The 15,229-nt window shown below is 30.4% G+C and overlaps 2 protein-coding genes and 1 pseudogene across 2 annotated transcripts; 2 read left to right on the top strand and 1 right to left on the bottom strand.

Annotated features, from left to right (window-relative positions):
• Window positions 1–42: 42 nt before the first annotated feature.
• Window positions 43–2,167, bottom strand: LOC126771395 (uncharacterized; annotated as a pseudogene).
• A 73-nt stretch (window positions 2,168–2,240) lies between these two features.
• On the top strand, window positions 2,241–3,919 carry LOC126771183 (uncharacterized protein KIAA1143 homolog). Its single transcript, XM_050490941.1, has one exon. The coding sequence runs from the start codon at window positions 2,496–2,498 to the stop codon at window positions 2,892–2,894; it is 399 nt and encodes a 132-aa protein (XP_050346898.1). The 5' UTR covers window positions 2,241–2,495; the 3' UTR covers window positions 2,895–3,919.
• A 2,479-nt stretch (window positions 3,920–6,398) lies between these two features.
• Window positions 6,399–9,741, top strand: LOC126771117 (menin). The gene is made up of 5 exons (XM_050490850.1): window positions 6,399–7,011; window positions 7,637–7,862; window positions 7,946–8,249; window positions 8,801–8,950; window positions 9,133–9,741. Exons 1-5 carry the CDS (start codon window positions 6,454–6,456, stop codon window positions 9,620–9,622), a joined length of 1,728 nt encoding a protein of 575 aa, XP_050346807.1. The 5' UTR covers window positions 6,399–6,453; the 3' UTR covers window positions 9,623–9,741.
• The last annotated feature ends 5,488 nt before the right edge of the window (window positions 9,742–15,229 follow it).

Below are 15,229 nucleotides of genomic sequence, written 5' to 3' on the forward strand. Positions count from 1 at the left end.
TTTAATTTGTTATTTATTTATTCATCAAAAGAACGGCTATTGTCAAACATTTAAATCATCCTCAGTATCATTAATAGAATAAAAAAGTTCAATATAAGACGAGTGTTCACTGTTCTGAGACTGGTGACTGTGAGTTGATAATGGCGATTGTACCTCAAAATTTTGAGGAGGTGGTCGTCCAACGTCCAATGATTGCATAAGCTCAGTGTGAGGATTATTTCTTGAATAATGTGCCGTTTGATATCCACGATAGGTATTATTAGCCCTTGAAAAACTCCATGACGCGTTTGAATAATCACAGAACTGCTGTGCATCCTTTATTACTTTTAAAATATCTAACTTTGTCTGCATTTGCATGTGCTCAGGTATTTTCTTAAATTCCTTTACCAATGACAAGAAAAAAAGGCGATCGTCGTCATCATCCATATTCTTTCTTTCTAAATTTTTACTTAACACTCCAACTAACTGTGCACCGACTTCATTATCATCGTTGTTTTTCTTGGCGGCAATGAAGACATTGACGGAACATTGACTTCTGTATGTATACTCGTCATTTCCTGTAGCATTATCATCTGTGCGGTTAACCGTTACTGTATCTTTTATAAATAATAGATTATCATAGAATACATATGGGACCTTCTTTTTTGCTGCAGACCCACTCTTGCTTTCTTTTGCTTTATGGGCCTATACAAAAGCGTCGCGAATGTTTCTCCACCTTTTTTGAAGATCCAGACCTGTAATAAAACATTTTTTTTCAGATATTTGGCAACAGGATGCTCATTCGCCGAATTGCATTATGTATTTAGAGTTGGAGTGAGCACTGTCGCCGAAATAGTTCGAGAAGTATGTGCCGCTATATGGATTTGTTGAAAGAGATGTGCCTACCAGAACCGACAAAAGAAAAGTGGCTTCAAATTGAAAATGGTTTTTCAAAGAGAACTTATTTTCCCCACTGTATCGGTGCTTGCGATGGTAAACATATTAGAGTTGTAGCACCTAACAATAGTGAATCAATGTGTTTCAACTACAAGGGCTTTTTTTTCCCTAGTTTTAATGGCAATTTGTGACAGCAGCTTCAAGTTCGTATTGATTGATGTTGGAGCCTACGGTAGATTCGGTGACTCGGCAGTATTTCAAAATTCTAACTTTTATAAAAAGATACAACAGAATCGCATGAACATTCCTGAACCAGCGCCAATTTCAGAATCCAACAGCACTGCTTTTCCCTATGTCTTTGTAGGAGATGAAGCTTTTGCCTTAAGTGCAACTATGATGCGCCCATATCCAAGACGTGATTTAAATGTGACCAGAAGAACGTTTAACTATAGACTTTGTGTGGCTAGACGTTACATTGAATGTACTTTTGGGATACTTGCGAATAAGTGGCGCATTTTCCATAGACCCATTAATGTTAACGTCGAATTAATTAATGATATTATTAAGTCGGCGTGCATTTTACACAACTTCGTTAGAGATAGAGATGGGTATTCTTTTGAAGACTCGCTAAATAATCCACTGACTGAAATAATTGCACGAGATAGTGTACACAGAAACAATACAACTGCATTGAGATATCGAGAATTATTTGCTGATTATTTCATGAAGGAAGGGAGGGTAAGCTGGCAGGATAATTACATTTAAACAAGCTCATATGCTTAAAACATGAACATGAAACATCATTGTTAATATAATATATGTTTAAATAAATAAATAAATAAATAAGTGGTAGGTACATACCGAGTTGTTTTTTTTTATCCTGTGGTAAATCAGTTCCATAGATTTCCACCAATTCTTCCCAAGCTTTTTGCCGTAAGTTTCTCTCAGAGTATTCCGTAGATTTTGTATTCCATATTGCCGGCCTATTCTGTATTTCAATTATAAACTTTTCTGTATCGAAATTCATTGCGTCCGTTTTTAGCGCGTCAGTAGGTAGGTACACACGTGCGTCGTCAGTGGCGGGCGGTCGACCGCAAACTACTAACCGCGTAGTGGGTATAGCAACCGTCCGGATGACCGTCAGTCGCGCCGCAGTGCTGCGAGCGACCGCAACGGTTGAGCGGCAGCCGCATGACAGTCCGTATAAATACTAATTTTTCATACATTTTTTTGATTGCGGTTAACCGGACGGTTAACCGCACTCCGGCTATCCGCATAGTGCGTACATACCCTTATAGGTAGTTAGATACTGTATATGTCACCATATGTTATCTGTCAACCCCTTAGCAATAATTGGCATTGGCATTGGCAGTGACTTTTTAAAATATACCTAAAGTTTAATTTGGTGTAGAAAAAGTTTATTTAACTTAAGAATAATTATTATTATTATATGTTGTTATAATTTTAATTTTGTAGTTTTAATTACATGAATAAAGAAACCGCAAAAACTTACAACACAAAAACAAATTGCATGTAATTAAAAATTAAACTTCAATGTAAGCCATGGTATAGTAGACGAATAATTAATAAGTGATTAATTGCATAGTTGAGTGAAAGATATGAATAGAAAAAGGAATATTGCTTATATTAAACCAGAAGATCCACCTTTTTTAAAAGTCCTTAAAAAAGAAGCTGGTTATGATAATGTCAATCATAAATTTGATAAACTTGAAAATTCTGAGGAAGATTTTGTAGATGATGAGGATAGTGATTTACCTCAAGTAGTTGTACTTAAAAAAGGAGATCTTACTGCCGAAGAAGCAGAGGCTGAGAAAGATAAAATTAAACAAATAGAATCACAAACTAAAGCAGACCTTAACCAAAAAGTGATTTTTAAGGGAAAGTCAAGTAAGAAAATAAAAGACGATAAAATCATATCAAATAAGAGATCAAGATCAAAAAATAAACAGCAGCAGCTATTGTCTTTCATGGACAATGATTCAGATAATGATATATAATAAAGGCTATCATTTATAGAACATAAGGATTGTGTTTAAAATCATCATGTTTTAAAAACTTCAGCAACAACTCCAAATTATTTGTAACTTTCCATATGTAAAATATATATTTTACATAAGAAAGTAATGAAACAGTAACTCATTTTTTTAAACTTTTACTAATATAATATACAATAAATGTGAACAAAAAAGTATAATGAATTTTTGCAATTTAATGAAATCCAATTTTCAAATAATATGTATGAATGATTTGGCTTATTATGCTTATATTGGATACTGACTTATGCAAATTATGCGTCAATATTTCGTCTTGAAAAAGTATGTAATCTTGTGCTGTAAATGTAATCATTTAGAAATATAAGTTTCAGTTAAAAATTAAATTTATGTAGCTACTTTTGATTCCTACTATGTTTTTAAGCCATTCATTGTCAGTCAATGGCCAATACACAAGCTGATATGCTAATAATTTTCGTCTGCTCATGCAAGGGCGTAGACTAAGGTGAGATGTGAGATAAAAGTAGTCTACATCAGTTTTCGGGGTTCAAGCTTGCTGCTAGTCAAAATTTCATCAAAATTAACTCTGTCGTGTAGCAGTTATAGCATAACAGACAGACAAAAAGACTAGCATTTTTTAATTTAAGTATTTATATACTTCATTCAAAGTTGTTACTTTAGATTTTAGAGATTTTTTTTCCACACCAAAGTATTAGTCATCCTAAGTATTTATATTGAAAGTTATTTAAATTATTGGTAACAATATGATTATTAATATATCACATTACCTACGAATGAAATTACTACCTTGAGAAATCGAGACAAGAAAAACTAAGGGTATGGACACATGTCAATGATACAGCGCCGGCTACCGTGTACCATATGTTAGTCTATGTTACATCCTAAAAACATTATTATGTAGATAATTATAATGTTTAGCTTTTTAAGAGCATTTATTTCAACAGGTCATTAATGTACCCAATACTACACATATAAAACTTTGATATTGTCTTAATATTATCCAGTCAACTCAAATATTTTTAGTGGTATCTTCCAGGTTGCTTGTATTTCTTTTTTTCGCTTTTGTTTTTGAGCCATTCGACAAGGGTAGTGATTCATGTGTGTAAAAAGAATGTCCTATATCTACATCGTTTTCATATTCAAGAAGTTTACGCAGTAAAAATTTTCTTTCGTCTTTTACGATTTGTATATTTTCTTGAATTTTTGCCACCTCGTCACATAATGCAGCGTTTTCCTATTACACAATAAATACAAACAAGTTATAATGGTATCATTTAAAATTGCCAAAACATTTTCTTACAAACAAAGGACCTACTATTATTAAACTTTTCACTTGTAATTTCATGAAGTGATACTTTCTACGATAGCGTTTATTTTGTTTTTCATTTTGATAACTGTTCATCACTAGTTATTGTATTCTGTTAGTTTTTGCTTTTTTAAATACGATTTAATTAAAAAATAAAATGTTAAATAATACTTTACAAATTAATTGAATAAAAGTTAATTTCGTTTTCAGTAGTGATCAGTTTTGGCGTTATGTTTTGCTAATTGCTTTTGATTTGATAATATTTGACATTGACAACTTATTTTTTCCTTTTACTGGTGTTTATATTCTGCCAGTCGCGTATAAAAGAGATGACACATAGGAGATCAATCGATTTAAAATTTGACAATGGTATGTTACATCTGACAGTTGATATCTGAAATAACATAGTAATTAAATAAATTAATTAATGGAAAATAATATAAAAATCTTAAACTTATTATAATTTTATTTTATTTTTTACAATAAATTCAATTAAATATTTAATAAAGGTAGCGTGAACTAGTGTCAGACGAAATTTCGTTTATTGGACTTTAGATGACTGAAACTGTAGATAGAGAAACTAATAGACGCAATGACGATTTCCTTCTTACTTATACAAGAAAGAACGAAAATTACGTTACAAATGATTTAGACAGAGATAGAATTATCAAATCTTTTGTACCTTATCGCGTAACCAGTTTTGGTGTTTGTTTCGCTACTTAAGTAGCGAATCAAACTTGACAGTTGGTGCGTTCATTGTGTTTTTTGTTCAATTTTCGCTTATTTTTATGTTAGAAAACGATTCTAATTCAGTGAAAAGGCCGAGAAACAATCCTTATATAATATCGAAGATTATACAATGGTGCATTGTCGTATTATTTCATGTTAAAGCGATATCAAGAAGAAAATTGCCAGCGTGTGTTTTCAAGCGTAAGTACGACGGTTTTGTCCCTAAATATAGTTTCTCAGTGATGTTTATTTATGCCATGGCATAACGGAACCTTATATTGCATTAAAATCCTGAAGATAATAAGATTTTCCAGTTTTTATCATTCATAACCTATAATTATATATCATGTAAGTGCTGCCAACGTCAGCTAATTTAACTGAGTGTTTCAGATTTCAACATCCGAGGAGAATGCAAATCTAGTAATAAAGATACTGAAGTACTATTGTCAAAAGCAAACGACGCAACGGTTTTTGGATGTAGTTGAAAAACAAAAAAATATTTTTATTAAAAAAATGTATAACGATTATTAAAAATTAAAATTTAATAACCTCATTTTGTTTTAATTTAATAAATATAGATCTTTTATTGGAATAAGTCTGTTTATACACTTTTTTATTTAGTAAAATTTACTTGTTGTATGTTCATTTGTGGCCAATAAATAGAGCTACAACAACAATACAATTTAATAGAGGCTTGTTTATTTGGTCTTTCTCATAAGGAAGTTATAAGCACTTGCCTACAAGACATAACTTAGTTTTCATACATAATATTAACTTACTTCAGCAGTATTTAATCCATCTTTTCCAAAGACTACCCAAGCATGATCTTCTGATAACGCAAGATGAACATCATTCTTGCCTAAGACTTGGCAGCCTGCAGTTACAGCAAAAGCTACTCCAAAGCAATCCAGTTTATTTCCTGTTAAAAAACTATAAATTGATTGAAGATGGGCTCTGTCCTTGTAGTAACTTCGGGTTAACGAGTTCCATATTACATCTGCTACTCTTTTGACCAAATCACGAGTGGCTAAGTCACCACCTGATAATTATTTATCTCCCAAAACAGGGAATGCAGTTCCTATGGCAACATTATACGCAACATTGACAAACTGTCTCTGTCTCAATCGCGGTTTTACGACCCCTTGGTCTATTGGTTTCTTTGTCTACGATGAAGACACAAAAATCTAATAACCATAACAACGAAAATCGCATCGTATGAATACTACTGTGAAATATGATGGTCGAATAAATAAAACACAAGGTATCTCATACAATATGTAAATACCGCCTACTATTTGTGTATTTCAGAAATAGGAAATAATTTTCGTTTCGAAATTATTTTTTAAAATCATTGACTATGCAAAGGCTAGTATTTTTAAAATGGCAATGTTTTCCATAGACAATACACTTATATACAGGCTTGTTTTCAATGAAAGTGTCAACCTGTAACCGGCGTCTGCTGATGTTGTTGTTTATTTCTGAAATTGAAACAATGTGAAATTAAAAATCATGTCCAGTTTATCAGATTATAAACATATATTTCCCATAGATAGTATTCAGAAAGTTTGTGATCTATTTGAAGAACAATTGCGTAGTAATAAAGAACCAGATTTAGCATTTTTTTCTATCATTGTAGGGGCAGTTGAAAATAATTTAACTAACGTTAAAAACAGTGATAAAGATGTTAATTTGGCATCAAATAAATTTGTAAAGATGAAATTTCCGTCCTTGGAATGGGACGAAGTAAAAACTCTTTATGAGCGATTTGTATCTTTAATGCGTAGCGGAGTTGATGCGAAGTTACTAAGTGGTGACTTAGCCACTCGTGATTTGGTCAAAAGAGTAGCAGATGTAATATGGAACTCGTTAACCCGAAGTTACTACAAGGACAGAGCCCATCTTCAATCAATTTATAGTTTTTTAACAGGAAATAAACTGGATTGCTTTGGAGTAGCTTTTGCTGTAACTGCAGGCTGCCAAGTCTTAGGCAAGAATGATGTTCATCTTGCGTTATCAGAAGATCATGCTTGGGTAGTCTTTGGAAAAGATGGATTAAATACTGCTGAAGTAAGTTAATATTATGTATGAAAACTAAGTTATGTCTTGTAGGCAAGTGCTTATAACTTCCTTATGAGAAATATCAAATAAACAAGCTCCTATTAAATTGTATTGTTGTTGTAGCTCTATTTATTGGCCACAAATGAACATACAACAAGTAAATTTTACTAAATAAAAAAGTGTATAAACAGACTTATTCCAATAAAAGATCTATATTTATTAAATAATGATTGTACAATAATAAATAAGTTGTTTTATATATTACTTCTTACTATATTTTTAACTATAATTTTTCTAATATCATATAAGCTTTATTTAGGCTTATTTTTGTCCTCTCCATTGCATTGTTAATTTATATATTAAAAAAGGTTTAGATGATTTATATAATAATTGTAAAAAAAGTAAGTACATTTAATTGTTTGTTTTGCTTTTACATTATTATATTAATTACTCAGCAGATCATAATAAAGTACGCGAACATATTGTCTGGGTTACAGAAAATGACATATCCATATCACTTACCACTCCCTTCAAAAACAGGGTGAAGCCGTGAGAGGAAACTAGTTTTAAATAAAAATGAAACATTGAAATATCTATTAATTTTTATGCCAATGTCTGAATTTTCCTTTTTTAGGTAACTTGGCATGGTAAAGGTAATGAAGACAAAAGAGGTAGATCAGTAGGAGAAGGGGTTCTTGCACGATCATGGTTATATGTAGCAGGCAAGCCAGTTGTATGCAACAGGATAATGGAGCTCGCAGCATTGGTTTCTTCCATTAATCCTACTTTAACACCTACAATTGATGTTCATGAAGTAGCATTAATGCAGCATAAATTACTATGGTTACTTTATGATAAAGGTATCATCACGTTTAAAATGTTTATTAGAAAGACTAAATACAAAACATTATATGAATTAATAATTGATAATCTTACTTTTCAGGTCATTTGGATGCATATCCTATGGGATTGGGAAATCTTGGAGACTTAGATGAGTACATGAAAAATTCCAATACTACAGAAAAACCAGAGAGTTCTACAATTAATGATGAAATTGGAGTTATTAAATCAAGTAATTTCAGGCCAGATTCAGCATCATTGTATATTCAATCGATTCGTTCTTCTAGAATGCATTATGAAGATCGTCATGTCTACCCATATACATTTCAAGGTGGTTATTATCATAGGCACAAAATGTACAAAGAAGCATTTCAAGCCTGGGCATGTGCTGGTGATGTTATTAGGCAGTAAGTGCAATAAATTATATTATATGTACCTAGCCCAGGGATACTATTTTAAGATTAATTTGAGCATATGTTTATAATCTTGTTAGGATCAAATTAACATTTTAAACATAAAAGATGAATATTTTTAAAATACCTATTGACTAACTTTACAAAAACTACTAAAGTAAGTTAAATGCAAGAGCTGACTAACCCGCTGATCATGAGATTCTGCTTTTGAAATACTGTTTGGGCCAAATTTTAGTTTGTGGACAAAAATCTATCAATATAGCCTAATCCCGTTACAGTCATATGCAGTTCATCAATCATTTCATTAGACTATGTGAGTGGACAAAAGCAATTGCACCTGTGCTTGTGCACACATTTGTGCCCTATTAAGTTTTTTTGTGCATTTGGCTAGTCTTTTATGAGAATTCATATTATAAAATCTACATTTTGGAGTTAACAGATAATCACTCTGACATGGACATATAAAATTTGCAATGAAATAATGCATAACTATTATTATTTATATAAAAAGTCACAACATAACAATAAATTTATGTATCTTTCAGTTATAACTACTCTAGAGATGATGAAGAGATTTATAAAGAATTTTCTGAGATTGCAAATGAGCTAATACCTCAACTGATGAAAGCTGAGAGCTCAGGACATTCAGCTAGATCTATTTTGAAGGACCCAGAATGTTTTGCATCTCTTCTAAGGTAAGTTTTTTTTACTTTTTGATGCATCTTATTAGGTAAGGTACTTGATTTATATGATACTACTATCACAAGACTGCCAGTGAATATATGGATAAGAAAACTTCGTAATTAATTTATTTTAAATTTGCATAATTTTAAACTGTTTTTTAAAACAAGGTTTGACAAGAAAATGTTATTTTCAGGTTCTATGATGGAATTTGTAAATGGGAAGAAGGCAGTCAGACACCAATACTGCATATTGGTTGGGCAAAACCACTGGTGAGCACAATTTCTAAATTTGATGCAGAGGTTAGGGCACAAGTTAATATTATATGTAGTCCGAATAATGGTGAAGCCACTGAAACATCGCAAAAGTCAGATAAAACAGATGATAATGATGAGAAAAATAATGATAGTTGGAATAACAATTCTGAAAATACGGAAATGACCGTAAGAGAACAGCTGACCGCCGCAGTTAATAGTAGGCCGCGTGTGACGTTGTACAGTCACAAAATGGCAGCACTTAAGCCATTATTATTAGCTGAAAGACTAAACACGCATGCACTGCAACTACAATTGACAGCTCAAAGTCAGTTACAAAGGCCTCACCTACCAGCAAAGAGACGAGACGATGAGGACCAAAATCCATCAGCCCCAACAGCAAGGGCAAAACGTGCTCGCCGAGAACGCTAAGTTATTTTAAAAGATACTTTATGTATATATATATGTCTTTATTATAGAATTAGTTATTCTAACATAATGTTATAATCTATTTTCGAATCTTTACTAGAAGCTTTGAAATATTTACTTTTATAGAAAGTGTAATATTTTAACATTGCTATGGTGAATAGTATTACTTTATACTTACTGTAATATTTTGTTAAATCTAATTTTAAAAAATGTAGGATAATGTAAATATTATTTATCTATTGAATTAACATTATTAATGTTTACTTGTTGCTTTTTTATTATTAGAAGCTGATAGAAATTATTTTTAATTATTAGCTGATAGAAAATATAACCTTAGTTTTTAAGAGCATCCTATGAGACAAATTCAACTCTCGTTAAAATATATGTCACTTGTGCCGTTATAATAATAATTAGTTTACTTAAAATAATAATTAAAGCTTATTAAGCCAATGCATACATGACACACTTAAACAGTATTATTTACAAACTAATTGTTTCCCGCGGCTGCGCTCGCGCTTAAATATAAGTACAAGATAAATTTTTGTTTGGAAGTCTGTGATTTTAAAGTAAGAAGCATGAAATGTCATTCTGTTTAGAAAAAGTATATTAAGAGACTTTTTTTTAATTTTAGTTTGATGATTGTTCTTTTAATAATAATCAGTGAACTTATGTAAATCCCTGTAGTTTGACGTAATATATTTTATAGTGACCTAAACGGGTTGAAGAAAAAATGATTTTATACATGTCTTCCGATCTATGATTCTGTTGCTTAAATACCACGGTCATCTATCCACGCCGTTGGATATAGTTAATACAGTAAATGAACAAGCGTACGAATATCGCTCAATAAAGATAAAAGATAATAGCTCTCCCCAGGGGGCGAAGGTAATCTCGCGCGCAAAGCTTAAAAAAAATATCATTCTTCTTACATCAAAAATGCCTTATTTTCATCCTTTACGGGTGGAATTTCCAGAAATCCTTCTTGAGTGGGTGTTTACATCATAAAATGCATCAACTGCCAAAATTTCAAGTTTCTAACCCCTGTAGGCTCTACGTTGATGAATCAGTCAGGACAAGCAATTATATCTTCTAATCCAATTTTAGTAGGAATATAAGTAAACAAACCGAATATTTACAAATTGCATGCGATTTTCTAAATGTTCTGCTGTATTACGCACTAAAAAAAATTATCTTTATTTATATTACAACACTATTCCACTTAATTAGTTATAACCACATTAATTTAACTTTCGAAGTTTCGCGGACATTGAAGACGCCATTTTATCGCGAATCCATAGTGAATATCATAGATTGTTCAGATCTCGACCAATCATGTCGGTGACCAATGATATCGGTGTCAAAGTTGTTTATTTGGGTTTACTCCTCTTGTGGTTGGAATAGGCTATGTGTGTATAGAGAGATAGATAACATCAAAAATACGTATGTTTTCTATAATTTTTGATAGACAAACGATTTTGATAAAAAATTCTAAACGGAATCTTGAAATGCTTTTTATAATAATTCAGTAATTTCAATTTGTAATTTTTATCTGTTTCAAAGATTAGTCTGGACTAACGGCAGACAAAAATTAAAAAAATGATTGTTTTGGTTTTGGAAAATCGCAAATAGCTATATTAACTTTAGAAGAGGTAGTTATTTTAAAATCACAGACAGACATTTCAATATTATTTATTTGTATAGACTACTACTAATAGAACTTACTGTCTCAGACGAAATTAGTTTTTAAATTGGTCTATCCACTTACAAAAAGTAACGGGTACTTTAGCTTGTTATATTTGTAACATAATAGTTATCCTGAAGGTACAAACTGTTATCTGTGTATTAAATCTGTAAATGATACGGATGTAACTATGTCTAAGAAAAAATGCTTTATGTAAGAGGTGGATAAAGACAAAACTTATTTCTTATTTTATTTTACATGGGTAAATTCAGTTCAAAGTTAAAAATAAAATATTGTATGTATAAAAATTGGTAACTACATTATATTTTTAAGGATTGTGTTTGATCAAATTCATAGGACAATAAAATTTTCTCAATAGAAAAAAAAAATCCTCTGATCTTTACCTTTTTTTATTTATAAGTCCAGTCCATTGCAAGTGCAATGCTATAGGTTATTGAGACAAAAACAGGATAGTTAAATACATTTATAAATAACCTGCTTAAGGGATTGCTTTTCTGCCTGCTTTAAGGTCTGCTTAAGGAATTTTTGTAAAACCCTTTGGTTTTATATTTATCAAGATAAAAAGCTTTTGGCTGTTACTGCATTTTTTTCCGTGAAAAACCACATCTATTGCATGTAACCCATACTTCAAACATATATTTGTTTCTTAAAGGATCTACACCGTTTTTTCACTTTACAGAATAATTTTTAAAATATGGGCAACAAGAAAAAATAAATTAAAACAATACTACCGGTCATTGTAGATAGAAAAAGCATTGAACGCAGATCGCGTATCACAACGGGCGTGAAAATTAAAGGCAGGGGAAATTTGTAATATTTTACATAAATGTTTAACATTTCAGAAACAAATCTGGATATTTGTGGTTTTTTTTTTGTTTCGAGAATTTTTTAGGCGATTAATTTAAACGTCATTATTATACGACATCCAACAAAACAAAATCATTTGGGATTATATAATAGAGCCTTAATAGACTCAAGATAGTTTTAGTTATTTAACAATTGATTATAATTGTAATTCAGTCATGTAACAATATTTGTGCACAATCACCGGATGCTAACACTTTTCAAGTAAATATTTTTAACACAAACATTTAAATGTTACTGAAAGTCAATGTGTAGATAATATAATTGCACTTTATACTATATTAAGCAATAATAATAGGCTTATAATGTATACCTCATTGAATTTGTTTTATAATATAGTGTAAATTATTATAGATTTTTTTTTAAATGTAATTTCACTAAATATGTAGAGTAAACTCTTTAGTTGTTAACTTTTGATTGTTTTGTAATTATATATTTTCAATATATGGTAAGGGAAAATTGTAATTAAATATAAATTGTAAATGAAGCAACTGTTTGGAATATATTTCAAAATTTTAATGATAATATTTAATTTGGTTGAGAATTATAAAATGACTTTATGACTTGTTGTGATGTACAAGAATTTTTAAACTCTATGGGTTTTGATAGCCTATTTATTAAAAATTGTGTTAGTTATCGCAGTTGTATAATGTTAAAGTTATAGTTTGAACATATTAAATATAAAAAAATAAAAATTTCGTTTGTTACTTAAATTCAGCAAAAAATGCTTTAATGACATACAATATATTTACAATTTTAAAGTGTTGACTCTTCACAATCAGGTTAATCGTAGTTTTCATTTAGAAACTATTAATTCGGTAAGTTTCTTCACTTAATCATCCATTTGTTTTTAAAAATTAATTTCACACTTTACGTTTATCTCTTTAAAATATGAAAAAATTGATTAAAATAAATTTATAACAATAAAATGCTGTTACAACAATATTTTTGTCAAAAATCTAACTATGAACGTTGTTTAGCTGTGTTCAGTTTATCGTGTTTAAGATTTATTTCTTTTTGTTATCGTTGGTTTCAGAATCGAAAGAAGAAGACGGCATTGTTTAATTAATCACGCCCTTAACAACGATTGTAGGTAAAGCCGTATAAATGATGAAAATCAAGACAACTTCATTTTATTAAATTTGTTTTTAATACAATTTATCAAAAAAAGGCGATGCATCTATTGTGTGTTTGTATTATTTAAAGTTATTGTTATAAACAATATTGAATATTAAGCATTTTTAAGAAGTAAGTATATATCTTCTTTTAAAGTACGATTCTATAATATTATTTTTTTAATTATTTGTCATTAGACCAACGGTTTATTATTTCATTTAATGCAACCGGCTTTTTAGCTTCAGGAATTTCTTATATTTCTATTACGAATTACAACATCATTTTTTGTGTTTGCATAAATTAAAACTTATTCAATTAAGCAATAAATTTAAAAGTAAATATTAATAATAATATGTAGTGATGTATGTGAGATACTGTACTATTAAATATATTCATAATTGTCATTTATTCTGATTTTATAGAAGATAAACTATAGATATATATATTCAATATTTTATCTGTATGTCAGTTGAGTTTGATTTAAATTTTACCATTACATCATTAATTTGCTACCGCAGATTCGAAAGTAATATGTATTTTTACCCAAATCATAGTTTACATTTTAATAAAAAAATATTATAAGTATTTACTGTTTTAAATATAATAAAAATGCTGCACTCGAATCATGAAGAACAGGAAATAAATACTTCAAAATAAAGTATACTTACGAAATCTAAACGTTTTGAAATAAAGTTATATATGCTGATATATTTTATTTATAGTAAAATAATCTGATAAATATATATTGATTTTAAATTTAAAATCCTGGAAATTTTATAGCCGATGGAAATAATTTCATAAAATTATAAAATGGCCTATTATCCTAGTGGATGGCTTATTATCCTAGTGGGCGCTTTAATAGTTCAAGACAGGGGTCTGGGATTAATATTGTGAACGTATAGGATATGTAGCGCAGTTACTGTTAGTTTAACTGCCTCGTTGGTCTAGTAGCTACATTACATGTAGCATGTGGCTTCAGGCCCGGAGGTCCTGGGTTCAAATCCCAGGTCGTGTCAATAAAAAGTTATTGAGTGTTTCTGTTGAAAATTCTCAGTAGCAGCCCGGAGTCTGAAATTTGGAAGTGCGTGCAACAACAAGTTGTGTGTGTGCAAGAACAAAATGTGTGTGTGCAAGAACAAAATGTGTGTGTGCAAGAAAAAAAAGTGTGTGTGCAAGAACAAAATGTGTGTGTGCAAGAACATATTGTGTGTGTGCAAGAACAAAATGTGTGTGTGCAAGAACAAAATGTGTATGTGCAAGAACAAAATGTGTGTGTGCAAGAACAAAATTTGTGTGTGCAAGAACAATATTTGTGTGTGCAAGAACAACATTTGTGTGTGCAAGAACAAAATTTGTGTGTGCAAGAACAAAATTTGTGTTTGGAAGAACACAATTTGTGTGTGCAAGAACAAAATTTGTGTGTGCAAGAACAAAATGTGAGAGTGCAAGAAGAAAATTGCCGGCATGTGTTTTCACGCGTAAGTACAACAGTTTTGTCCCTAAATATGGTTTCTCAGTGATCATTATTTATGTCATAGCATAACGTAAACTTATATCGTATTAAAATCCTGAAGATACTATTATCTTTATTTTCCACTTTTTATCATTCCTAACCTATAATTATTTATCATGTAAGTGCTGCCATCGTCAGCTAAAAATATGTCTCGATTTTCGATACAAAATTTCGACTTGTCGACAATGTAAACAAATAAAAACAGAGTCCAATAATAGCCTAAAGTGCTTCCTTATTTATAAATATGGTATTTTGATTTATTCTTTCTCCTATTTATAATTTCGTAATGACAACATTATTTAACATTCTTCATAAATTTATAATATTATTAGATTCCGAGTCCAAGAGGTTAACATAGAAATATATGTGGCAACCATTCTTTATTAATAATTTAATTGAGTGTTTTAGATTTCAA

This window comes from Nymphalis io, chromosome 10 (genome assembly GCF_905147045.1).
Source record: "Nymphalis io chromosome 10, ilAglIoxx1.1, whole genome shotgun sequence".
Taxonomy (NCBI): domain Eukaryota; kingdom Metazoa; phylum Arthropoda; class Insecta; order Lepidoptera; family Nymphalidae; genus Nymphalis; species Nymphalis io.